At 45.5% G+C, this 26810-nt stretch overlaps 2 protein-coding genes and 1 non-coding gene across 3 annotated transcripts in view; all 3 read right to left on the bottom strand.

The window, feature by feature from the left end:
• The window catches only part of PHLPP2 (PH domain and leucine rich repeat protein phosphatase 2), a 37424-nt gene extending 25934 nt beyond the window's left edge, over positions 1-11490 (bottom strand). The window contains exons 1-2 of the mRNA XM_088457007.1: positions 11352-11490; positions 923-1167 (exon numbers count right to left, since the gene is read on the bottom strand). Of these exons, the coding sequence (XP_088313133.1) occupies positions 923-1167; positions 11352-11459 (353 nt within the window). The 5' untranslated portion in view covers positions 11460-11490. The remainder of the gene's footprint in view (positions 1-922; positions 1168-11351) is intronic.
• A 7368-nt stretch (positions 11491-18858) lies between these two features.
• AP1G1 (adaptor related protein complex 1 subunit gamma 1) overlaps positions 18859-26810 on the bottom strand; it is a 44475-nt gene continuing 36523 nt past the window's right edge. Inside the window, exons 12-23 of the mRNA XM_088457017.1 lie at positions 26273-26413; positions 26122-26176; positions 25277-25399; positions 24214-24303; positions 24011-24138; positions 23776-23880; positions 23554-23695; positions 22109-22235; positions 21070-21156; positions 20831-20991; positions 20622-20720; positions 18859-20513 (exon numbers count right to left, since the gene is read on the bottom strand). Of these exons, the coding sequence (XP_088313143.1) occupies positions 20412-20513; positions 20622-20720; positions 20831-20991; positions 21070-21156; positions 22109-22235; positions 23554-23695; positions 23776-23880; positions 24011-24138; positions 24214-24303; positions 25277-25399; positions 26122-26176; positions 26273-26413 (1360 nt within the window). The 3' untranslated portion in view covers positions 18859-20411. The remainder of the gene's footprint in view (positions 20514-20621; positions 20721-20830; positions 20992-21069; positions 21157-22108; positions 22236-23553; positions 23696-23775; positions 23881-24010; positions 24139-24213; positions 24304-25276; positions 25400-26121; positions 26177-26272; positions 26414-26810) is intronic.
• LOC148477255 (small nucleolar RNA SNORD71) lies at positions 26495-26574 on the bottom strand. Its single transcript, XR_015872528.1, has one exon. It is a non-coding gene; the product is annotated as a small nucleolar RNA SNORD71 (small nucleolar RNA).

Raw genomic sequence — 26810 nt, 5'->3', positions numbered from 1 at the left:
GTATTGTTTTTGCTGCAGTGTGCTGGAGGGCAAATCTCTCTTTTTTTCTGTGTTCAGAGTAAACCCTGCCCTTTACAAGCACCTGTGTTATCCAATTAAGCTGATCTGAGCAACTACCATTTTTCTTTGTAAATTTGGAGAGGCATGAAGGCAGTCAGCATTAGGAGGAGGTGCTGATGCTTATAGTGCCATGTGGAGGTTTTTTGGGGTACCTCCAAGGTAAGTTAGCTCTCAGCTTACATATGTACTGTTATCATGCAGTACATCAATTGTAATTATATGACCCAGAGTGGGTGCTACCATTATGTAGCAATAATTATTTTGGGGTGAGCGTTTGGGAGTGGGGCCCCCGGGAGGGTTTTGACTGGGCCTTTCTCATGGCATCACCACTTAATTCACATAGAATACTTTTATCACTTCTCTATTTGTTTGTACATTATATATGTCATTTTAATTCTTTATCATTTCATTAACACTTATTGATTTATCTTTACACATCTTTTCTACATACTTCACTATCACCTTTTTCGTGTGATGCCCTGGGGATGGCCCTTGGTTGGAATTTTTTTGGGGTGCCTTGCTTCTCGGACGTGAGCCCCTTAATATTAGGGACGCCAGTATAGAGGAGCCTTGACGATTGGCCTGGCGCTTATTCATAAATTTGCAAATATGTGTAACCAATACCTCTAAATCTCTATTATTATGTAGGATTTAAATATTGTTTTTGCTGCAGTGTGCTGGAGGGCAAATCTCTCTTTTTTTCTGTGTTCAGAGTAAACCCCGCCCTTTACAAGCACCTGTGTTATGCAATTAAGCTGATCTGAGCAGCTACCATTTTTCTTTGTAAGTCCATCTTCAGCATAATTTTTTTTTGTATCACGCCGAAACGGGACTGTCGATAGCAACATGCCCTAAGCCTCACCTGACCAGGTCTCCATTGAGCTGTATGTACAAGCCGTCAGTCTCTTGGCTGGAGCAGATCTCAGAGGCTGTGGTGTGGACAGTGCAGAGCACCACGTGCAGATCAGGAATGGATGAGCCATGGTCTATTCCATAAATACAGACACATCCCCTGCTGGGATCCTCTCTCAGCCACTCCCTCTCGCGTGATCCTAGGCAGCACTTCTGACTTAAGCTGTTTTTGCTTGCGCTTCGCTTCATGTTTCTCTAAAAAAAAAAAAAAAAAAAAAAAACACAAAAGAACAAAATGATTAATCCTGGTCTCCAGACCACAAATTACATGTACCACCAATAAAATGGTCAGTCACACAATTTCACCTCTCCGTTTTGCCATCTGTCCCATGCCCTTGCGGAGTGAAACTATATGCAGGTCTGTTAACGCTCAGGGGTTTATAGTAAGCTGACATATTTCTGTCACCACCATAACTTTAGCCACTTGGAGCAATAAATAAAATGCTATTTTATCCACAATACGTGTCACAGAGAAGTATTTGTCTCATTCTATACACATTTATCAGTACTATACAGATAGGTTCTCACCTCACTTAACCAGGTCTCCACTGAATATGGAAACATTTGAAAGTAGTAACTGACAGCATACTTTGTTATTTGAGCTTTTGTCATATGAGCATTATTAAGGCTGTTACCGCTAACCTTTCATTCACTGGACGCGCGACCCTATTTCTGTGTCACTTAGTAGCCAACTCCTCCTCTCTCCTAAACGTACTGCTGCGCGGCATAGTGGTGAGAAGTGGGACAGTCCATTAGAATCAGGACAGCTGGGAGGTGGCATTTCCCATTGTTTTTTACTGATCATTTTCACAGTACACTTTTATTTTAAGGCCAAGTAACATTACACATTTTCAAATTTCTCCACATTCACACTAGCTCTCCCCACCTACATACCACACCCCCAACATGACCTGACCAGAATACAATTCTATTACACCATATACAGACATAGTACACTGCACCCCCAACACATACATGCCTACCCTCCCGGTTTTCGCGGGAGGCTCCCTTTTTTACGGGTAACCCCCCGCACCCCCGGAAGGGTAGGCATTTTTCCCGCATTCTGCCCACTTCCTAGTGAAGTGGGCAGCATGAGAATACCCGCGGCGATCGCGTGTCTCCGTGCAGGGGGCGGGGCTTAAAACGTGATTCTACATGAATCACGGCATTTGGCCCCACCCCCTATGCAAATTCTAGCCAATCACGGCAATTTTACCATTAGGGGGCGGGGCTTAATGACGTGAATCGTCAGGCTCCGCCCCCCCATTGCCTCCCTCCAGCTTCTCTTACCCGGGCTTCTCCCGGGAAGAGATCTTCAAAGGTAGGCAACTCTGCCCCAACATGACCTGACTACTGTACATGAGCATGATACAATTCTATTACACCATATACAGACATAGTACACTGCACCCCCAACATGACCTGACTACTGTACATGAGCATGATACAATTCTATTACACCATATACAGACATAGTACACTGCACCCCCAACATGACCCGACTACTGTACATGAGCATGATACAATTCTATTACACCATATACAGACATAGTACACTGCACCCCCAACATGACCTGACTACTGTACATGAGCATGATACAATTCTATTACACCATATACAGACATAATCACTGCACCCCCAACATGACCTGACCATAATACAATTCTCTTACACGTATACAGACATAGTACACTGCACCCCCAACATGACACGACTACTGTACATGAGCATGATACAATTCTATTACACCATATACAGACATAATCACTGCACCCCCAACATGACCCGACTACTGTACATGAGCATGATACAATTCTATTACACCATATACAGACATAGTACACTGCACCCCCAACATGACCTGACTACTGTACATGAGCATACAATTCTATTACACCATATACAGACATAGTACACTGCACCCCCAACATGTCCTGACCACTGTACATGAGCATGATACAATTCTATTACACCATATACAGACATAATCACTGCACCCCCAACATGACCCGACTACTGTACATGAGCATGATACAATTCTATTACACCATATACAGACATAATCACTGCACCCCCAACATGACCTGACTACTGTACATGAGCATGATACAATTCTATTACACCATATACAGACATAGTACACTGCACCCCCAACATGACCTGACTACTGTACATGAGCATGATACAATTCTATTACACCATATACAGACATAATCACTGCACCCCCAACATGACCTGACTACTGTACATGAGCATGATACAATTCTATTACACCATATACAGACATAATCACTGCACCCCCAACATGACCTGACTACTGTACATGAGCATGATACAATTCTATTACACCATATACAGACATAGTACACTGCACCCCCAACATGACCTGACTACTGTACATGAGCATGATACAATTCTATTACACCATATACAGACATAATCACTGCACCCCCAACGTGACCTGACCATAATACAATTCTCTTACACGTATACAGACATAGTACACTGCACCCCCAACATGACACGACTACTGTACATGAGCATGATACAATTCTATTACACCATATACAGACATAGTACACTGCACCCCCAACATGACCTGACTACTGTACATGAGCATACAATTCTATTACACCATATACAGACATAGTACACTGCACCCCCAACATGTCCTGACCACTGTACATGAGCATGATACAATTCTATTACACCATATACAGACATAATCACTGCACCCCCAACGTGACCTGACCATAATACAATTCTCTTACACGTATACAGACATAGTACACTGCACCCCCAACATGACAAGACTACTGTACATGAGCATGATACAATTCTATTACACCATATACAGACATACTCACTGCACCCCCAACATGACCCGACTACTGTACATGAGCATGATACAATTCTATTACACCATATACAGACATAGTACACTGCACCCCCAACATGACCCGACTACTGTACATGAGCATGATACAACTCTATTACACCATATACAGACATAGTACACTGCACCCCCAACATGTCCTGACCACTGTACATGAGCATGATACAATTCTATTACACCATATACAGACATAATCACTGCACCCCCAACGTGACCTGACCATAATACAATTCTCTTACACGTATACAGACATAGTACACTGCACCCCCAACATGACCCGACTACTGTACATGAGCATGATACAATTCTATTACACCATATACAGACATAATCACTGCACCCCCAACATGACCCGACTACTGTACATGAGCATACAATTCTATTACACCATATACAGACATAATCACTGCACCCCCAACATGACCTGACTACTGTACATGAGCATGATACAACTCTATTACACCATATACAGACATAGTACACTGCACCCCCAACATGACCCGACTACTGTACAGGGCAGTTGAGAGCGCTGCCGGGCCCCGGTAAAGAGGGGCGTGGCCTAATCGTGGGCAGTGTGGCCACGCCCCCTCGAATAAAAAAGTTTTAAAAAGTATACATTTGCAGCGCCGCACGCCGGGGAGGGGGGCGCTGCGAGCCCCTCAGCCCGGCGCAAAGCAAGGGGGGGCGCGATCAGTGTGATCGCTTCCCCCCCCCAGGCATAGGAGATTGTGCCCCCAGGCACAGCAGCCACAGCAATCTCCCACTGCATCTCAGCACACGCTGTGTGCTGGGAGATAGTGAGGAGGGAGGGGGGGCTGCGCCGGGCCCCTCTGGAAGCCTGGGCCTGGGTAAATTGTACCCGCTCCCCCCCCCCCTCTCGGCGCCCCTGACTGTACATGAGCATGATACAATTCTATTACACCATAAACAGACATAATACCATCAACATCACACGGTCAATTGACATAACTATATAACCAAGCTATTGGACTATGTAGAGACACAGACCTGAACACTGGAGTTCATTAGGGCACTGTATCTATCCAGCATGGTCATCATAAAATTATATCAAACACCAGACAGGTATAGCACACTATCTACTTAGCATGACCTGGATACAAACAAAGAACAATTTTACTATATTATGTACAGATAACGAATGTCACACCACCAAACATGACCTGAACACCGGCCATTATCATCTTATTATTATCATTATTAACTAAAAACTTTATTTATAGGGCACCACAAGTGGTCTGCAGCGCCATACAGAGGGCAAAACTATAAGACAGTACAGAGTAAACCAGCAGAATACAGTAGATACGTAACAACTAGTACTACAACTCTCAACACAGCCATTGATGCAAGGGGTACAATGGAGATATTCAGCGTAAGCGAAACCTGTACTCATTAGCGTGGGTGCAGATAACGGGTCTAGGGCTCCTGAAGAAACGAAAAGACCTAATGGATGGTGCTCAGGGTCAGAGAGCCCATGGAGGTGTAAAGTGTAGTTGGTGTGCAGGGGTGTTTCTAGAGAGGAGGGGGCCCGTGTGCAGTCTCCGACACAGGCCCCCTCCTCTCTGTCCGGCGGCCGGCAGCGTACTGAGCTGTGCGCGGCCAGCGCCGGAGTTATAGACTCTGGGCACTAGAGTGCGCCCAGAGACTATAGAGTATGCGCAGGGACACCGGAAAAATGGCTGCAGCAGCCATTGTCCCTGTACTGCACATCCGCAAACTACGGGAAAATGGCCGTGGCGGCCATTTTTCAGTAGTTTTTAAGCGCCGGACCCCTACGCTGACGTGGGACTCCGGAGAGGCATGTAATACTATAGGTGCAGGGTGTGCGGTGCGGGGCCCCCCTGGACCATGTGCCCCGCCCACCCTACACCCATTATAGATACGCCCGTGCTGGTGTGTAAGAGAAGTAGGTAATGAGAACAGGAGGGAGGAGGGTCCTGCTCATGGAGCTTACAGTCTAAAGGGAAGGGGGTGACAAACGGAAGACATGAGGAGTGAGCCAGTGTAAACGGAGCTAAGGGCAAGAAGCAGGAGTGAGAATTGGAGGGAGCAAGAGGGTGAGGTAGAGTACGTGGTGACAAGGTTAAGTGGTGGACGGGGGTTGGGTACGGGATGCCAGTGCTCAGGATCTCGGCAGCCAAACCCCGACGCCGGCATCCCGACAGGGTTAGGATACAGACAGTCGGTCTCCTAATCCTCCCCCTACCCCGTAAACCTCTCCCTCCCGCTAGTGCCTAACTCCTAACTCCGCTACTTACCTTCGGGATGCCGACGGTCGGATGCCATCTCCAGAATTCTGCCAGGGATCGGGATTCCGGCGCCGGTATTCTAAGCGCTGGCATCCAGCACGCCGGGATATTGACCATATCCCATGGACGAATATGCTTCTATGAACAGGAGAGTTTTCAGCTCCCGCTTGAAGTAAGGCAGGATGGGGGATAGCCTGATGGAACGAGGGAGATCGTTCCAATGGTGGGGGGGGGCAGTACCAGAGAACATTTGGGATTCTGGAGTGAGATGTTGTAACCAGAGGGGAGGAAAGGCATTATCAAATGATGTGCGGGTCTCACCCCTCAATTACTACAATGAGAATAGAATCCTTCATTTCTTATGTTTTTACCAGTTTTATTTTCAGTAGAGATCAGCAAATACCTTGCTTTATGGCGGCTACAGCTCCAACTTAATTTCTACAGACAGATGGTTATGATGACCAAGGCATTTGTAAACCTGCACCCAAATCGCAGCATCTACGATATATATATATATATATTATTATTATTATCCTTTATTTATATGGTGCCACAAGTGTTCCGCAGCGCCTTACATAGTATATAGAACTAATAGGTGAACAAGAAACAAGTAACTTACAGTACAATACAGTGCAGGACAAGGACACGTTTATATACATTGCTGCAATAGCGATTAAAGCACTCACAATAAGCTGTCAGGAGTTGGCAGTCACGTGTTAGGTGCCCTTATGGGGAGTAAAGAGTAGAAGAAAATGTAAAGAGGAGCACATGAGGGAAGAGGTCCCTGCTTGTGAGAGCTTACATTCTAAAGGGGAGGGGCAGACAGACAGGCGTGACACAGAAGGGGAAGATAGGGAGGAAAGAGCATGAGGTGGGTTAGGATGAGTGCTGAAAGGCCTTGATGAGGTAGTGGGTCTTGAGAGCCCGTTTGAAGATTTGTAGAGAGGTGGAGAGTCTGATGGGGAGAGGGAGAGCATTCCAAAAGGTATGGAGCAGCACGGGCAAAATCTTGGATGCGGGAGTGGGAGGAAGTAATCAGTTGGCAAGAGAGGCGGCATGCATTAGTTGAGCGAAGTGGACGGGCGGGAGTGTGAATGGAGAGAAGGTCAGAAATGTATGCGGGAGAGGATTTGGTGAGGGCTTTATAGGTGAGTGTAAGAATCTTGAATTGGCATCTGAAGGGGAAGGGGAGCCAGTGTAGGGCTTGAAAGAGAGGGGAAGCAGATGTAGAACGTCTTGAGAGGAAGATGAGCCGAGCAGCAGCATTGAGAACAGATTGTAGTGGAGAGAGGTGAGAGACTGGGAGGCCAGCTAGGAGAAGGTTACAGTAGTCAAATCTGGAGATGACCAGTGAGTGGATGAGGGTTTTAGTGTCATCCTGGGTGAGGAAAGGTCTAATCCTGGAGAATTTTTTTAGGTGGAAACGGCAGGAATGCGAGAGGTGCTGAATGTGTGGTTTAAAGGAGAGGGAGGAGTCTAGGATAACTCCAAGACAGCGCACTTTGGGGCTAGAGGAGATAGTTGTGCCATCAATGGATAATTAAATTGTGGGAAGTGATGTAGTGGAAGAGGGTGGGGAAGATGATCAGCTCAGTCTTAGACATGTTAAGTTTAAGAAAGCGCTGGGACATCCATGAAGAGACAGCAGAGAGACAGTTGGAGATGCGGGTAAGGAGCGAGGGGGAGAACTCAGGGGCGGAAAGGTAAATTTCAGTGTCATCAGCATAGAGATGATATTGGAGGTCAAAGGAGTTAATGAGTTCACCTAAAGAGGATGTATATAGGGAGAAAAGGAGAGGTTCAAGAACAGAACCTTGGGGAACTCCTACTGTTAGTGGAAGTGGGGGGGAAGAGGAGTCCTGAGAGGAGACAGAGAAGGAACGATCAGAGAGGTAGGAGGACAGCCAGGAGAGGACAAAGCCACGGAAACCGAGAGAATAAAGGATTTGCAGGAGGATAGGGTGGTCTACAGTGTCAAATGCAGCAGAAAGGTCAAGGAGAATGAGCAGAGAGTAGTGGCCCTAGGATATATATCTATATATAGTTACTTCTCCACTATAAGACATTACCTTGGCTGTAACTTTCCACATTACTTATTCTCTAACACACTAACGTGCTAGACCGCACAATGCTACAACCTGCTTTCTGCCCATGATAAACTCTCGCCCCCTACAGAGCACCACTCACATGACATGAAATAGACTTATTTACAAGTGATTACACCTGTACTCCAGGACAGATGTGCAGGAGAGTGTCATATCTCCTGAGATCACACCTATATTCAGCGATTTGTGCAGAGTAAAATAGATGTCTCTTGTATATAGGTGAGAATAGCTGACAAGTAGACATAAAACACTTCTAGATGACAGTGATCAGGTGAGGTATAAGAGTTTAGACTTGTTCAGGTGAGGAGTGTCCCTAGAAGATTTTATACCCAAATACGGGGCAGCACAGACGGTGTAATAGTTAGCATTACTATCCAACAGCACTGAGGTTGAGGGTTCGATTCCCACCTCGACCCTAACTGTGTGGAGCTTGTATATTCTCCCTGTGCTTGCGTGGGTTTCCTCCGGGTACTCCGGTTTCCTCCCACACTGAAAAAATATAAAATATAAATATATAGGCTAATTGGCTCCCAACAAAATTAACCCTAGTGTGTGTGAGCATGTGGTAGGGAATATAGATTGTAAGCTCCACTGGGGCAGGGACTGATGTGAATGGCTAAATATTCTATATAAAGCGCAGCGGAATATGTGTGCGTTATATAAATAACTGGTAATAAATAAATAAATATACAATTGAGAATGGATGTGTATGTAAGAGATTGCACTCGTGTACAGGTGAGAAGGGCAGCACAGAAATAAATGGATATGTATGTAAGAGATTGCACCCGTGCACAGGTGAGAAGGGCAGCACAGAATGGATGTGTATGTAAGAGATTGCACCCGTATACAGGTGAGAAGGGCAGCACAGAATATGTATGTAAGAGATTGCACTCGTGTACAGGTGAGAAGGGCAGCACAGAATGAAATGGATGTGTATAGAGATTGCACCCGTGTACAGGTGAGAAGGGCAGCACAGAATGAAATGGATGTGTATAGAGATTGCACCCGTGTACAGGTGAGAAGGGCAGCACAGAATGAAAAGGATATGTATGTATAGAGATTGCACCCGTGTACAGGTGAGAAGGGCAGCACAGAATGAAATGGATGTGTATGTAAGAGATTGCACCCGTGTACAGATGAGAAGGGCAGCACAGAATATGTATGTAAGAGATTGCACCCGTGTACAGGTGAGAAGGGCAGCACAGAATGAAATGGATGTGTATAGAGATTGCACCCGTGTACAGGTGAGAAGGGCAGCACAGAATGAAAAGGATATGTATGTATAGAGATTGCACCCGTGTACAGGTGAGAAGGGCAGCACAGAATATGTATGTAAGAGATTGCACCCGTGTACAGGTGAGAAGGGCAGCATAGAATGAAATGGATGTGTATAGAGATTGCACCCGTGCACAGGTGAGAAGGGTAGCACAGAATGAAATGGATATGTATAGAGATTGCACCCGTGTACAGGTGAGAAGGGCAGCACAGAATGAAATGGATGTGTATAAATGATATTTCAGCCATAAATAGGCGAGGAACAGCAGTTCAAAATTATGTGTGTCTATAGATGAGATTACACCTGTATACAGGCAAGGAGCATCACAGCATGAAATGCATGTCTATAGAAGAGATGACATGTATATTGGTGAGAATGACATGGAGGTCTCTATAAGAGAAGACACCTCTATACAGGTAAAGAAAGAATGGGATGGATGTCTCTAAAAGAGATGATACCTCTATACAGGTGAGGGTGGAATGAGATGAATCTAGAAGAGATGACACCTCTATACAGGTGAGGAGAATATGACATGGATGTATCTAGAAGAGATGACACCTCTATACAGGCAAAGATATAATGAGATGAATGTTTAGAAGAAATGACAGCTCAATACAAGTGAGGAGATAATGACATGGATGTCTCTAGAAGACATGACACCTGTACATAGGTGAGAACAGAATGAGGTGCTTAAGAGGACACCTCTACAGGTGAGGGCAGAATGAGATGGATGTCTATAGAAGACATAACAGCTGTTTACAGGTGTGGACAAAATGAGATGGATGTCTGTAGAAGAAAATTGGCACCTGTATACAGGTGAGGACAGAATGGGATGGATGTCTCTAAAAGAGATGACATTTCAATACAGGTTAGAGAAGAATGAGATGAAGGTCTCTAGAAGATATGACACCTGTATACAGGTGAAGACAGAATGAGATGGATGTCTCTAGGAGAGATGACACCTCTATATAGGATGTGGGCAGAATGAGATGGATAAGAGAAGACACCTGTATACAGTTGAGGGCAGAATGGGATGGATGTCTCTATAACAAATGACACCTGTATACAGGTCAGGGCAGAATGGGATGGATATATCTAGGAGAGATTACATCTTTATAAAAGGTAAGAACAGAATGAGATGGTTGTCTCTCTATTAGAGATAACACCTGTATACAGGTGAGGACAAAATCAGATGGTTGACTCTCTAGGAGAGAAGACACCTGTATACAGGTGAGGGCAGAATGGGATGGATGTCTGTAGAAGAAAATTGGCACCTGTATACAGGTGAGGGCAGAATGGGATGGATGTCTGTAGAAGAAAATTGGCACCTGTATACAGGTCGGGGCAGAATGGGATGGATATATCTAGAAGAGATTACATCTTTATAAAAAGGTAAGAACAGAATGAGATGGTTGTCTCTCTATTAGAGATAACACCTGAATACAGGGGTGGACAAAATCAGATGGTTGTCTCTCTAGGAGAGAGGACACCAGTATACAGGTCGGGGCTGAATAGGATGGATGTCTCTAGGAGAGATAACACCTGTATACAGGTCAGGGCAGAATGAGATGGATAAGAGAAGACACCTGTATACAGGTCAGGGCAGAATGGGATGGATGTCTCTAGGAGAGAAGACACCTGTATACAGGTCAGGGCAGAATGGGATGGATGTCTCTAGGAGAGAAAACACCTGTATACAGGTGAGTGCAGAATGACATGGATGAGAAGACACCTGTATACTGAGCTGCTCTGTGTAACCTGTGACTGCGCTGCTGTACCCTCCCCGCAGGTTATGCAGCCTCTTATATCGCTGCAGCCAAATACAGACACTCACCTTAAGCACTCTGACGGCGGCGCCCCGTGCGCCGGTACCGGGCTGGCTGGCTTCATGTCCTTTCTCCCCGGTGGGACCCGCAGATGGATCCGGTCTCTTGTCGTCCATCTCCTCCTCGGTGGGGGCCACGGTACGGACTCTGACGTCACTCCCGGGGAGGAGGACGAGAAGGGGGAGGCCCGGCACGTACGGGGCGGGCTGCAGACACGCAGCATCAACATGGAGAGGGAGGGCTGACGTGCCGGGGGCCGGGCTCTGTACTGTGGTTACCAGACCCTGGCTGTCGGGTCAGGCTGGGAGTTGTAGTTCCACCGCAGTAGTGCAGGCACACACATTACCTTAGACCCAGTCACCCAAGTGATCCGTGTTCTGTCCCAGCCTCAGAGGTCACCCCCGGTGCCAGGCCCTGCACATAGCAGCAGCTGGCTGGGGGACACTAGCAGCTATAGTACACCCCATCATTTAGTAAGCTTTAGCTTACATGATGGTTGGGCTTCCACCATCAAAACTTTCGATGCAATGGTAACTACTAGCTAATAGCTATCGCATCAAAAGAATTGGAAAAACATTGTGAAGGTTCGCATATGTGGAAGAAAAAAAAAGTCTGTAATCGATGTTGAACTAAATTCAGCTGTATTTTAATATTGAAATGACCATCGCTTCCACACCATTCAATGGTGGCTGCTATTGGAAACCCACCATTGAATAACCCACCAAGAACACTAGCATCACAAGAAAAACATTGATGTAACACAATGATTTTCTTGTGATGCTAGTGTTCTTACTATTCAGAGGTGGATTTCCAATGGCAGCCACCATCAAATGGTGTGGAAGCGATGGTCATTTCAATTTGAACCATCAAATTCGAAGTCAATACCTATCTAGTAGCTCACACAAGGGTTCCAGACAAAGGTTGACAATGACTAGAGATAGACACCAGATGTTAGACATTAAATAGGTCAACCGGGACAAAAAGCTCAACATGTAAGATGGTAGACAGGTACAAAAGGTCAACATGAAAATGGTCGACACATGATTTAAAAAAAAAATGTAAGGGTTAGTTAGGCACTTACCCTGATGTTTGGGGTTAGGCACCTGGATCGGAGGGTTAGGCACTAGAAGTGTCGACTATTTTTGTGTGTCAACCAATTTCATGTTGACCTTTTGACACTATCAACCGATTGACTATCATCTGGTGTTTATCTAGACACGGTCAACCTTTTTACTGTTGATCTGTTAATCCACACACCCCCTTCCCAGTCAGCTTCTACACCACATACCCAAAATCTCCCCTCCCAGTCAGCTGGTAGCCTCATACCCCGTTCCCAGGCAGATTGCACACCACATACTCCCAGATAGTTAGTATACCACACACATCCCTTCCCAGTCAGCTGGTAGCCCTCATAGCCCATTCCCAGTCAGATTGTACAGTACATACTCCCAGGTAGTTAGTATACCACACACATCCCTTCCCAGTCAGCTGGTAGCTCTCATCCCCGATTCCCAGTTAGATTGTACACAACATACTCCCAGATAGTTAGTATACCACACACATCCCTTCCCAGTCAGCTTCTACACCACATACCCAAAACCTCCCCTCCCAGTCAGCTGGTAGCCCTCATACCCCGTTCCCAGGCAGATTGTACACCACATACTCTCAGATAGTTAGTATACCACACACATCCCTTCCCAGTCAGCTGGTAGCCCTCATACCCCGTTCCCAGTCAGATTGTACACCACATACTCTCAGATAGTTAGTATACCACACACAACCCTTCCCAGTCAGCTGGTAGCCCTCATAACCAGTTTCCAGGCAGATTGTACACCACACATCCCTTCCCAGTCAGCTGGTAGCCCTCATACCCCGTTCCCAGGCAGATTGTACACCACATACTCCCAGATAGTTAGTATACCACACACAACCCTTCCCAGTCAGCTGGTAGCCCTCATACCCCGTTCCCAGTCAGATTGTACACCACATACTCTCAGTTACTATACCACACACATCCCTTCCCAGTCAGATTGTACACAATACACCCAGTTAGTATACCACACACATCCCTTCCCGGTCAGATTGTAGTTCGCCCATGAAGTCAACCCTCCCATTCAGCTAGTAGCTCACATAGGGGTCTATTCATGTAGCAATGAAAAGCCCTTTATAAGTGATAAAAGGGCTTTTCACTGCTTTCTCCTATTCATAGAAGGAGCCACTGTGGAGAAACCGGAGATTCCTCCAGCAGTGCCCCTGGTTAGTGTAGACATCGCGATTTTTAGAAGCACGGAAAGTATGGCTCACAGTTTCGCTTCCAAGAAAAAAAAAATCACTGGGACCCAGGGAGAAAACCTCTGCCTCTGCTCCCTGTGTGACCGGGGACACTATAATGAAAGCTGATAGGGTGGAGAGCATAGATAAGCAAATATACCACCACCTGCCAGGTGCCCCCAGGCCGGCCACTCTGCCCCTACCCCCGCCACAGTGTTAGGTGTATAGATTAATGATGTGACCCGTCATATCACACTGCTACCTCCACGGCCGACCACCGCCACTGAGCTGTATATAGATTAATGAAGTGACCCAGCATATGTCTGGTCACTTTACACTGCTGCCCCTCCTGGGTGCCCCCGCTGCCCCCCAAGGCTGGCCAGTCTGCTTTTACCCCAGCACTAGTTATATTCATTAAAGAAGTGACCCGGCACTTCGCACTGCTGCCCACGCTGTGCCCCCTGCTGCCTCCATGGCCATCCAATCTACCCCTAGCCCCGCCGCTATAATTAGTGATCTGGCAAAAAAAAAACGAAAGGTCATTGAAAAAAAAAAAAAAGGAGAAAACGGGAGCTCTCCACGGGGATTTACTGCATAGCCTCTGCAAACAGGTAAGTGTACACGAATTGCTACTTTTCTAAGCTATAGATCACATCGAACTGATGCAATCTATAGTGATAAGTAACAATTCACCATCGCACATATAATAATTTTATTAATATAGCGCTTTTCTCCTAAAGGACTCAAAGTGCTTTACATTTACAGTACAAAATACAAAATAAGCTTAAACAAGGGACATTAGTGAAATGCTTGGGTGAATAGGTGAGTCTTGAGTCTATTTTTGAAGGATTCTAGAGTGGAGGCCTCTCGAACTGTGCGGGGAAGTGAGTTCCAAAAGGTTGGAGCCACAAAACTGAAAGCTCGACCCCCAGACAAATTCTGTGAGATTCTAGGTATACATGAATAGACCCCATTCTCCCTTCCCAGTGAGCTTCTACATCACATACCCCTTTTCCAATAGCCTTATAGCCAACATACCCTCCCCTCCCAGTTAGTTGTAGCCCTCATGCCCCCCCCCCCTTCCTAGTCAACTAGTACAGCACATCCCCTTCCTGGGGCGTATTAAGGTCTGGAGGAGGGGGGGGCATGTGCAGTGGGTCCACCCACCATGAAGCAGTTCCCCTCTGCCTGTACCTGATACAATATGCCTCCCCACGATGTGCACCGTATCCCTTATGCCTTTCCTGCGGCGCCATCTTTCCGGTGAAAGCTGCGAGGTTCAGTCCGACTGCGGGGACCTACACAACATATAGCATCAAATGTGGGCAACCCTGAGTTTATTTAAACAAGGATTGGGGAAGTCTAAGCCCCCCCATCATACATCAGGGACAGATTGTTGCAATTCTCTGATCCCCAGACATCGGAGTTGGGGCATTTACCAATACCGAAAAAAATATGATCGGTATCGGCGAACATCAATGGTCTCCAATCAGCGATTCCGCCTAGAGGAAACGGCATGCAGATGTATGGGGCCCTTAATACTTTCTATAGTGTACGGTGTTATTGTTAGATGCTTAACATACAATAAGGGGCAAATCATTTGAAAGAGGAAACTAACCCTCTTTCAATCTAGGATGGGAAAGATGACACCTTTTGCGCCTTCCCCAGCCCCTAGTGATGTTAATCGATGGTCGATTGTTTTCTACAATAGTTTAAACCTGTCAATAGTTCAGCCATTAATGACTGGCTGGCTGCTATGCATACGGAGACCCACAACATAGGGCTCATTGATGTTTCGCAACATTGGGCTACAACTGCCGATGGTGCACCATTGGTGGCCCGCAATCGATCGGAAAAGAAAAAAAAACAAACACATGCCATGATAAAAGCTATAAATACGAACGCAGTTGGATTTGTTCTGGAGTATGTAATTCCCCTTTAGATACAGAACCTGAACACTAGGGCATAATACAGCCCTTATGGCAAAGGGGAGCTAGTCACAATCCTATTTTCCACAGTTGGTTGAACAAGTGACAGCTAAAGACATCCAGCTAACCCCAAATGTCTCCACCCCTAAGCAAATGACAGTCACAAAGCAGGACTGAATGACGCACACTGCCAATCCGATAGATTGTCCAGCCCACCCTCTGTACTATACATTTTACCCACTGCAGCTACCTTTGCTATTGATACATGTGCAATTTGCTAGCATCAACACTTCTTATGACAGATGTATCTAGGATCAGCAGGAGATGTCTGAGGTCAGGTCGCTAGGGCATAGGTCCTTTAAAAAGTAAAAGGTGTCAGTTTCACAATAAGTAGGTTAATCATTATACAAGCAGTAAAAATGGATTTAAGAACACGTATAATGTAATGTTAACCATTTGCATCCCTTTCAGCCACGTACAATAGTGTATGCCATTACATTCAGTGACAGTATTCTGCCTTTACTTTACCCCCTTCTGATAATAGGGACTTGGGCTGAGCTTATACATGTTTTGCAACTGGCCAACAAGTGGGAAAAGGCAGAAGCAGACTATAATCACACTGTAGGATGACTCGAATGAACAGGTATAATTCATTGTTTGCTTTATACCCAGATAACAATTTTATACTACGCCCCAAAAAAGGTCACATGGGGAACATCTGCATTCAAAGTGGAAGGTAAATGTAAACTCGACTAGCTATTACTGTACTATCAAATAAAATGCTTCATAAACAAAGTGTCAATGCTACCTAAGGACTTAGGAATAGTTTTTGATTTCGCTATGTACTTATAAAAATAAAAACATTTCGTAAAAATGTTCATCATTCGCCTTTACTTTAAATGGCCAAAATTATATGCAAACAAAAACTATGCTCCTTACACTTTATATTCTATATTACCCCAGCAAGACTCAAACTGAGACATTGCATGACATATTGTCAAAACTAAAAACTTGCAGGACACATCAGATGTACACTGAAGTGCCAAAAGTCATGGTATAGCAGTATGTAAAGGTAATGGTAGGTGGCGTCACCGTGCTGAGGTCTTGGAAATGCCCAGACCTGCATCAGTTGTAATGTGACATCTCGTGTGTCAGGTAGAACACCGGATAGGCTGCTCATGGCAAGGTGACGTGAATTATCTGAGTTCGAACGGGGCATGATGGGTGGGACATTGCATTTCCAAAGTTGTGTAGACATTCACTTGTGTACCGGGAATACCTCATGGAAGGTACCTACTGTGAACAGCGCAGTGACCAACCACGGGTGCTTAATAATAGTGACCAGCAGTGTCTGCCGAGAATTTTCTGTGGTAACACACAAGCAACACTGGCTCAAATCACATCCATATTCAATGCAGGAGGTACCAGATGCATATCCAACAGGTCAGTGCAGCATTCTTTAGCCTCTATGGGATATGGGAGCAGAACCACCACCAGAGTGCTCCTGTAAAGTCTACGGCTTCGGACACAGCGCCTCATCTGGGCTCGTGGCATCACTAGTTGGACTGGCAACATGTAGCATGGCCCGTTCAGACACGGTTCCAGTTGTATCGGGCTGATGGTAGGGTTCACGGGGCATGGGTTGGGCCAGCCAGAACATGTCGTTGACCGGTAACTGCTACATTGCATGATGATCATTTGCGGCAATTCATGGACTTAATGTACCCTAGCAACAATAGAATATTCCATGCAGGATAATGCACCGTGTCATTGGTCCCAAGTTGTCCAGAATTGGTTCAAAGAGCATTCTGGAAAGTTCCATCGAACCGTGTGGCCACCACGTTTGCCCAAGATCCTGCATCTACAAATATCAGGGAGCTGCGGGAAGCTAACCAGACGGCATGGGTCAAAATCTCTCCAGAGGTCTTCCTTCCACTTGTGGAATCCATGCCACGTGGAGATGCTGCACCTCACCGGGCTAGAGGGGGGTCCTACAAGATACTAGTCCCCTATCCCATGATTTTTGGTACTTCAGTGTATATGTGCACAATAGCACCAATTTGTATGATGCCACAAAGGCCGTGCAAATTACCAGTCTATTTGCAAGTATAAATTCTTAAATAGATTATAAATCTTCATCCATTACCACCCATTTTATTGTCCCAGGCTATAAAGCACCTGTTGTGCGATATCTGCACTGAATTCTGCAAAATTCACGAGTGTATTGTCTGGCTGCCTTGGAACTACAAATCCCAGCATGCTCTTAGCACTAACAACTTCACAAGAGCTGGAGGGGATCAAATCTGCTGTAAACACTTCATACTATATATACCAACTTGTAAGGTTTTAACCAATTTACTGAGATAGCACTATTACATCAAACCCTCACGTGGCGGGAGAGGACGAAATAGTACGTAATGGGGCACGTAAGAATTGATAAGTTAGGGTATGCATCCATGTTTATGGGCAGCACGGATGGTGTAATGGTTAGCATTACTGCCTTACAGCACTGAGGTCATGGCTTCGATTCCCACCATGGCCGTGTGTAGAGTTTGTATGTTCTCCCCATGCTTGCGTGGGTTTCTTCTGGGTACTCCGGTTTCTTCCCACACTAAAAATATACTGGTAGGCTAAATGGCTCCGAAAAAAAACTAACCCTAACGTGTGTGTGTGTGTGTGTGTGTATGTATGTGTACATGTAGTAGGGAATATAGATTGTACGCGCCATTGAGGCAGTGACTAATGTGAATGACAAAATATTCTGTGCAATGTGTGTGCCCTATATAAATAACTGGTGACAAACTTTGCAAATAAGTGAAATGTTCCACTAATGGCATTTTTGTATGCAGTTCAAACAAGTTATTGTTCAGTTTATAAAACTGTTAGCCTGTCGGCCTAAAGACAGATCTGCAACATGTGAACATCGGCCATATGAGTTACCCTCAGGTGACTCAGGATAGCCAATTGCACCACTGGTTTCAGCATGCCCAGAAAACAGGACAAACCCCTGTTTTAAGGAACCCAAATGTCAGCAACAAGTCAATCATGCTGGGCGTTTGAGGCACTGCGAGCAACATCGCAGACCCAAAAACATCTGAGATGTACGTAAACTATCTGGTTTGTGTGCATCTCTGAAATAGGCCCTATATTGTGTAACATCATTTTATTAACGTCCCACAAAAAAGTTTCTATATTATACATACAACTCAATTAAGGGGTACATTAAAAGTAATTTTCAAAAATAAACACTGCGGAAACAAATATTCACTACACAAAATGGAGAATTCGCAATATACTACATTTAAAAAGTCAAGAGATTTATATATATTTTTTTTTTATTCTTTATTAGTCACTTTTCATAATTTGTTTCAACCAAAAGACGATAATACACAGCAGTCTAAGTAACCCATGAAAATGTATACACCCTTTATTCTCCCCAATGACTTATTTTTACAAGTTTGCTTTTACATCTCAAAAATAAGTCTGCGATAATTAGCAGTTCATTATCCACCCCACTCACAGACTGAATCTGGATGTTCCTTTTGATGAGGCCACCAGGGGGGGGTATTAAGAAGATTGTAACTTACTGGAACAGCGAAAAGAAAAAAAAAAAAAAAAGAAAAAAAGGACTTTACAGGGTCAGCAGAGTGGCTCAAAAATAAAAACAAGAGTACCAACATGTGACAACTAAAACGCCTGCCCAGGCGCCACACCTGGAGGGGAAAACAGCGTATCGGCTCTTGCCTCCTTCCCTGCATCCGCAGTGCCGCCTGTTTGTTCTTAATGGATTATCCAAGCTTGTTTCATTTTCTCCTTAACCAGTGAAACCAATAAAAATGTCCATCTAAAGGCCTGCAGGTTACAATTCATTGGAGGGCTGGCAGCACAGGGAGAAGGCAGGTCATTCCCAAAACGGCAACCCTACCCACGAAGCTGGAGATGGCAGCTGCAGCACCAGGTCCCTCATTATTTACAGAATAATTTCATTTGGGACATGAAGCTGCTCTAGCACTTCCGCTGCAGGCATCGGAGACCTATAAAAGCTTAAGAAATTAGCAGCTGCAACTAACTGGAAAAGGGCATCGGATACTGTAGGCACCTTCTTCCGATCTGTGCGAACTAACTACTGAAAGTCACCGTTTCAGTACCATTAATGCCATATCTACCATACTATCCAAGTAGGACAAGAATTCCAGGATACTTGCTCTTCAAGAGCAATCTTTCTCCTATTCCCTATACCATACAATAGGTCTGTGGGAGGCACTGTAACCTGGACACAGCTCATTGCAATAGTACAACGGTAGTACATCGGAAACTACTACCAGGTGCCAAGGGGCACACGCAGGAACTTACTTTAGAGAGTGAGGCTGCACTTTTGGGCACAGTGGACAGGACAAGTTTAAATCCACAGAAAAGTGCCTTCAAATAAAGAGCAGCAGCATTCATCCCTAGACCCAGGATATTACCAGTATTCTAAAAACAAGTAGATCTCTCCATTCCAAAGAGAGTATGAAAGGAGCCTGAGGGCAGGTGGCGGAGGTGTGAGTGGAAACCGGTCTGCAGGAATGTACAGAGGGATATGGGGGTAGGATAAGAACCAAAAAAATCCCATGAGATCCGTTTAGGGAAAAATCAACTAATTCCCGGCGGGAATGGTAAGGGAAGGAGGCCCAGCTGCTCCCTCCTGAGCCGAGGGCAGCGTCCTTGCCTTGCATTCGTTGTTTCACTCATTTGCAGAATGTCCCCTCAACCTCTTCTCCTACCCCGAGGCCCAAAAGTGCAATCATTGGCAATCCGAGGGCAGAGGCTCAAGACCAGAGTTCCTTCATCTTGGGTTGGGGGGGTGCGAGTGTAGACTCAGCAACGTCTTTATTGCCAGGACTGAGGGGGGAAGTTGCTCACTTCGGCAAGGTCCTGCATGGCGGAGCCCTTGTGATTATAGGTCAGCTTGATCCGCATGCGCAGCTGTTGCTGCAGTGAAAGAAAACACACAGGGAGGAAGTGTAAATGAATAGTAAGGTGGTTAAAGCAGAAAAAGTCACAGGACCAATAGTAAAGCTGGTGTGTAACTGTACTTACCTTCTGAGGGTTAAGTACTTTAATGACCTGTGTGACGCTTCCAGCATTAAACGCCGGAAGGACGTTACTGCTCGGGGACAGGAGCTGCAGCTGGAACGTCTAAGACAAAAAATAAAACCAATAAATGATGGTTTCTGGCCAGAAGCCCTAGAACGCAGAGATCGCAAATGGGGCCACTGTTCCTGTGCTGCCGTTTCAGCAGACGATACCTTTGGTACTGCCGCCTGGAACACGTAGTCCGTCATCTCGCTGTCTGTGCTGTTGAACGCCTGAGTTGTAATCACAGTCACACTGGCATTTGTGCTGGATCTCTCGAAGCTAAAGTCTATTTTCAGGCCGTTCTTGTTGTACGCGGTGATGGGAGGAATACCTGGAGAGACACAAAGTAAATGGTTCAGACAGGCTCCGCTCTCCAGCCCAATTAAGCTTTCCAGAGGGGGAGACTGACCTGAAATATCGTTGAAGAGAGGCTGCACGGATAGTCCGTCCAGCAAGAGCTGTGGTGTCGGCATCTGAGGGACTGGTGCAGGAGGAGCTATTGGCACAAAGTGGAGGTGAATTAGTACAGAAACTCTCCAGGATCACAGTCAGTAACACTAAACAGTACGACGCTCTGTACCATCTAATACAATAACAGCCAAGTACTATAGCCAAAAGTAAACAGAATTTCTCTAGCTATTTATAAAACAGTAATTTTGGGGTCTATTTACTAAGCAGTGTTAGGAGAGTGAAATGTGATAAGAAAGTGATAAGGTGCCAGCCAATCAGCTCCCAACTGTCATTTTTCAAACACAGCCTGTGAGATGGCAGTTAGGAGCTGATTGGCCGGCACCTTATCACTCTGTCTCCTAACACTGCTTAGTAAATAGACCCCTTGGTCTCTTAGGTGACGTTAGTGGCCTTCAGAGCAAAAAGTTGCGGCACAGCAGACTGACGAAGGCACTTTATGGTATACAGAAAACACATGCAAAGCTGTCCAGGCAAAATATGTGTCATTAGGTCATTAAACCAGAACAGAGATTCATTTCTATCTTTATTAAAACTACTGTCAACCAAATATTGAAGTTCTCCCACCATATTACATTTTTGTTGTATAGTATTGTCTCTGATAGAAGCCCCCATCAATGTGTTTTATTGATAGACTCACTACCACTACCTAGTAACTAGTTAAGCCCTGTGTGCCAGCGGAGGCCGTAACAGCCAGGCATCATAGTACTCTGCTCTATGTCAGTCACACAACATAAGCAAAAGGTCCATGTTGCAGCAAGACCAGGACATTTACAAATGGGAAAAAAAATATGTAAAACCATTTTAAAATGACATTTCTCCTGCAGCTGGTCTGTCCTCAGCCGTTTTCTACAACAGTTGTGATTTTTTTATTTTATTTCAAACACCTGTCACAGAAGAATCTACACCCCACAGAGCACAAGGCAACAGTGCAAACAAACAGCATTGGGGTACACTGATTTTTAAAGACAGGCACTGACCTCCAAGGTTCAGGTCGCCCAGTAGATCTAGCAGTTCTCCTCCCACAGAGGACTGCTTAGGAAGAGGCGCAGTAGGTATAACCAGCGAAATATCATTTCCTCCTAGCAAATCTAATAAATCATTGGCCTGTAAGGGGGAAAGAGAAACGGAAAGCAGATGTATTCTACTCCAAAAATAAAACTTCATGAGTCTGGGTGACTCGGCAGCAAGAAGCATGTTGTCACCACCTGTTCATCTCTTAGGCTATGTTGTTTTGGCTGATTAAATTGTGACCTTCACACCGGTATTAGGGGGTTATTCAGTAGAGGACGCCAGTGCTATCTGCTAACATGGTAGCCGCTGCAATAGCACTATTATGGTAATGCAGCAGGAGGCGGGATCCCATCGGCCGACTGAGTGACCACGCAAGCCAGCCGCCGCAGATGCAACAAAGAGACCAGGAATTCTCTTGTCTGACGGAGATCCTGACCTCTCCCCTCTGCCCTGACGGCAGCGACACTCCTCCCTTTTGGGGAACGGAGGCTGTCGCCGCCCCCACCCCGCCCACATACAACAGCAGACTGTCAATCTCCGATAGTCTGCGTGCTGAGATCACGCAAAATGGGTCCTGCGCATGTGCTATTGGGAATCTGTGTGCAGGCACACATCTGCGTCCTCTGCTGAATCACACCCTCATAGCGCACAGTAACTACTAGCTAGGGACTGTGGACCTCATTTAGAGTCGGTTGTTGCGGCCGCACGGTCATACGGGAAAAGTGGCCGGATATGCAAATGATGCACTCGCATGTTGCGTCCCTAAGATCGGATCGGTAGTTGGCCGACCAAGGGGAGGAAGCGGCCGGAAGACAAAAAAATACGCCCCCTTCTCGTACGCATTACACGTCATCTCCGGGCATATAAGGATTAATCGAGACCATCGGGAACTGGTCGTAGAGCTTAAGGTTGACCATACCTAAGGCTCTACGATCATGTCAGTGTACAAACCTCCCATGTCACGTGGCCATGACACTACTTTGTTAATTATGCACTCCCATTAAACGCCGTTCGCATAATGAGGCACGCCTGCATTCGGATCTCCACTCCCCCGTTTTCAAGCACCTTCCCCTGTTACCACCCACAAACGCCTCAATCTGTCACTCAAACTACCGACCTGGCTGTGTTCAAGGAGAGAGAAATTTCTGATCGTAGCAGCTAGTTTGCGCACGCGCATTGCGAACTTTACACATGCGCAGTTTAGCGAACATCGGTGGCGTACGACCGTGCGGCCGCTACGACCGACTCTGAATGAGGTCCTGTGTGACTGATACCAGAGCAATATCATAATGTAACAAGTGAATTGGATGTGCCCTTTAGAGAGCGGCTGCTTCTTCTGTATGCACAAAGGATACACCAACTAGGATATAGAGTAAGGTAGACGGCATTAGAGTTAGGAACCAGCGGTTACCTGGCTGGCCGGCTGCTGAGCGGATGAAATTGGTTTGGTATCTATTATTCCGGGTTCTGTCTCCCCATTAGTTTGAGCTAAGTCTGTTGGTCCGTTCGTGATGGTCTTTTCCATTATGGGCATTCTCTCCAGAAGTGCGGACCTATAAAGCACAAGTGGTGAGAACGGTCTCCAGGGCTGTGACGGGCACAAGCTGCAGTTCCGCCCCAGCTGCCATCTCACCTCATGTGGTCGTACTTCTTGAACAAAGCATTATATTCCACAGCCCTTTGCTGCAGCTCAACGTCAATGCTGCTGCCATAGATGGAAACCACCTTCTTGATGCGGCTGCAAGGCACAAAAAAGGTTTTTGTTTTTTAGTTAGAGTTTGTTTGAAAGGAGCTAGAAGACGGCCCCTAGGACTTGGGGCATATAAATTATTCTTCCCAGCACTCCCAGGTTAAGGGTAAGTACTTACTTGACAGTGCTGCTGAACCTAGTGGAGTTTTTCATGATGGCCGTCAGGGCGAAGCCTCGTGTAACTGAGGTGGAAATGTTCGAGATCAGAATACTCTCTAGAATATCCAGAACCTCATCTTCTGTCACCTAAGATACAAGCCTCATTAAAAACATTTCCCCAAAATCCAAAACCTTTCATCTGACAAAAGGAACGCGTTGTACCTGTATAGGCTCCTCCTCTTCGCAATGGCCTGATACCAGCAGGTCTCCATACTCTCCTATACACCAAGACGCCACCTGGACCAGAGGTTGCTGCAGTAATAATACACAGCACAGTGAACAGTTTGGTCACATATGAAAATGGTTTGAAAGTAGCACCACTGTGTGGCCACACTAGGAACTACATGCGTTAAATACAAGTCAACAAGTAATGCTGCCCAATGTTTCCACCTAGTTGTATTAACAGGTAAAAAGTTAATTTGTTTTCTTACTAGTTGTAAAGAAAACTAGTCTGATATAGATGAAAAGGTAGGGAAACCTGCGACTGTCCAGTTGTTGTGGAACTACAAGCACCAACATTCTGTGACAAACTATAGTACAGCAAAGTTATAAGTTTATTGGGGCAGCGCTGTTGGAGTTTGTATGGGTTTCCTCCGGGTGCTCCGGTTTCCTCCCACAAGCCAAAAACATACTGGTACGTTAATTGGCTTCTGGCTAAAAATTTCTTTACCCTAGTGTATTTGTGTGAGCTATATAAATAACGGTTCATAAATAAAAGCTAAATAAATTTTCCGGCGATGCCGACTTAGCAAGTTTTCTTAAGAAAAAAAGTGAAAAGTTCATTATTTCCGTTTAAAGAAAAAAAAGAGCAGCACATAAAAGCCATTGTGTGCAAAGCTGGGTATACACTGGCAGATATATTGGCCAATATATCTTGTGCCCGTCAGCCGGTGTGTACCAGCAATATGTCTGAACATATAAGGGGTGGAGGCAGGCGAGTATTTCCTATATGGCAGGGGATCAGGGCACCAAACTGCTTTTGTTTCTATATTTCGCATGGACGGCTTTAACATCAAGGGTGCCTGGGCAGACATTCAGTTGTTTGCGACCTTCAGAAACTGCTATGTTACAGACCCTCTGGTAGAAATAATATTTTGATAAGTCATTATGTCATGAATTTTCATGACTTACCTGATCAGATGGTGAATTACCGTGTTACTGGCAGCACCTAGTATACACATACTGAACACACCTATTCATAAAGGGGCAGTATTGTGCACATTACCTGGGAGATGTCATCCAGAATAGCCTTGTAGAGTTTCTGTACAGTATATTCATGCATCTCTGCGCTATTTGTGATCAGCTGGATAAGATTAGGGACTGCGTCGTCCCGTACATAGCTTCCAGCCTATAAAGGACAATAAGAAGGGTAAGGAAGAATACAAGAAGGATTCACAGAAGCAAAAAGTGAGAGGACACAGGACCTAATTCTCAGGAGTCCACACCGGGTGCTGTGACCAACTAAAATGCTTAATAAAATGAAAAGAACACTCTGTTTTTAAAAAGACTCTAGACCAGGGGTATTCAACATGAGGCCCTCAAGCTGCTGTGGAACTACACATCCCAGCATGCCCTGCCACAGGTTTAGCATGCTCTGATAGCAAAACTGTAGCAGGGCATGCTGGGATGTGCAGTCCCACAGCAGCTGGAGGACCGCAAATTGAATACTCCTGCTCTAGACCATTTATACTGCATGACAATCTTTCAGTAAAATGTTTAAAAAAAATAAATATATCTTAAAGTGGAAGTTGGACACTTAATGTCCTGCAGGTGACTGTAGGGAAGGAGGCGTCACCCACAACAGCCAGGTTCAAATGGTCATTTTTTTAGTAGTTTATAAAATGTAAGCCGGCGTCTGATTGGTTGCAATGGACAAAACCAGTTTCCTACAGGACAGTTCCTTTACCCCAATAGGTTCTGGAAATCATTAGTAGTCTAGACAATAAACTCTGGTCACTTGCAATTGTCTGAAACACAAGTTGATTATTCTCATCGGAGCGATACGGATTCAAAGGAGACTGAACCAAATGAGAATATGAAGCAACGGATTATGACTGGTCAGTTACTTACTGTAGTGAGGACCCTCATTATTGTGTCTATGTGCCACCGCTTAGAAGGGGCGTACCTGTCACAAAGGAAATAATAGGCAATGAGTTGTGCAGAGAGTGGTAAGGAAGGAGGCCTGTGGGGCCGATGGGGACGTGGCCCAGCAGTGACTTACTTTTCTGCTGCTAGGAAGACGCCTGAAGAGCAGTCTGCTTTGAATTCTGGTTCGCACGAATCCAGGAAATAGAGCAGCTCCTTCATCATACCACGGATGTTGTTCCCATTCACCAGCGCGAAGCTGAGTTCCATAGCTCGCCTAGAATGCACAGGGTTAAACGGACATGGTGTCAGAGGCCTCTCCATGGACAATACGCAGCTGCACGCACGATGCAGAGGATGGGATGTGGTCAGGTTATTGCTTATCAACACAATGATTCAGTCGATGGATCACTCAATAATCATCATCCAACAATCCCAGGCTTCTCTTCGCGTTAGAGCGCCAATCTGACCTCTACAGCCATTACCTTCCATGAAAGGAAGAATAACCTCTGTGTGAACTGGAGACATTAATGGGGCTTTCTACATTACGCTGTGATATAATTGTATATAATGTAAGGGTGAGGCAATGCAGTAAACATTGTATAAGGGCACGTTCAAGCCAAAAAGTGAAAGTAATGTGAAGGCTTGACAACCCTCTGTAATAGAATGTACTA

Source organism: Taudactylus pleione, unplaced genomic scaffold, assembly GCF_031769625.1.
Source record: "Taudactylus pleione unplaced genomic scaffold, aTauple2 ptg000731l, whole genome shotgun sequence".
Lineage (NCBI taxonomy): Eukaryota > Metazoa > Chordata > Amphibia > Anura > Myobatrachidae > Taudactylus > Taudactylus pleione.
Note: the sequence above shows the minus strand (reverse complement) of the source record. Positions and strands in the feature narration are given on the sequence as shown.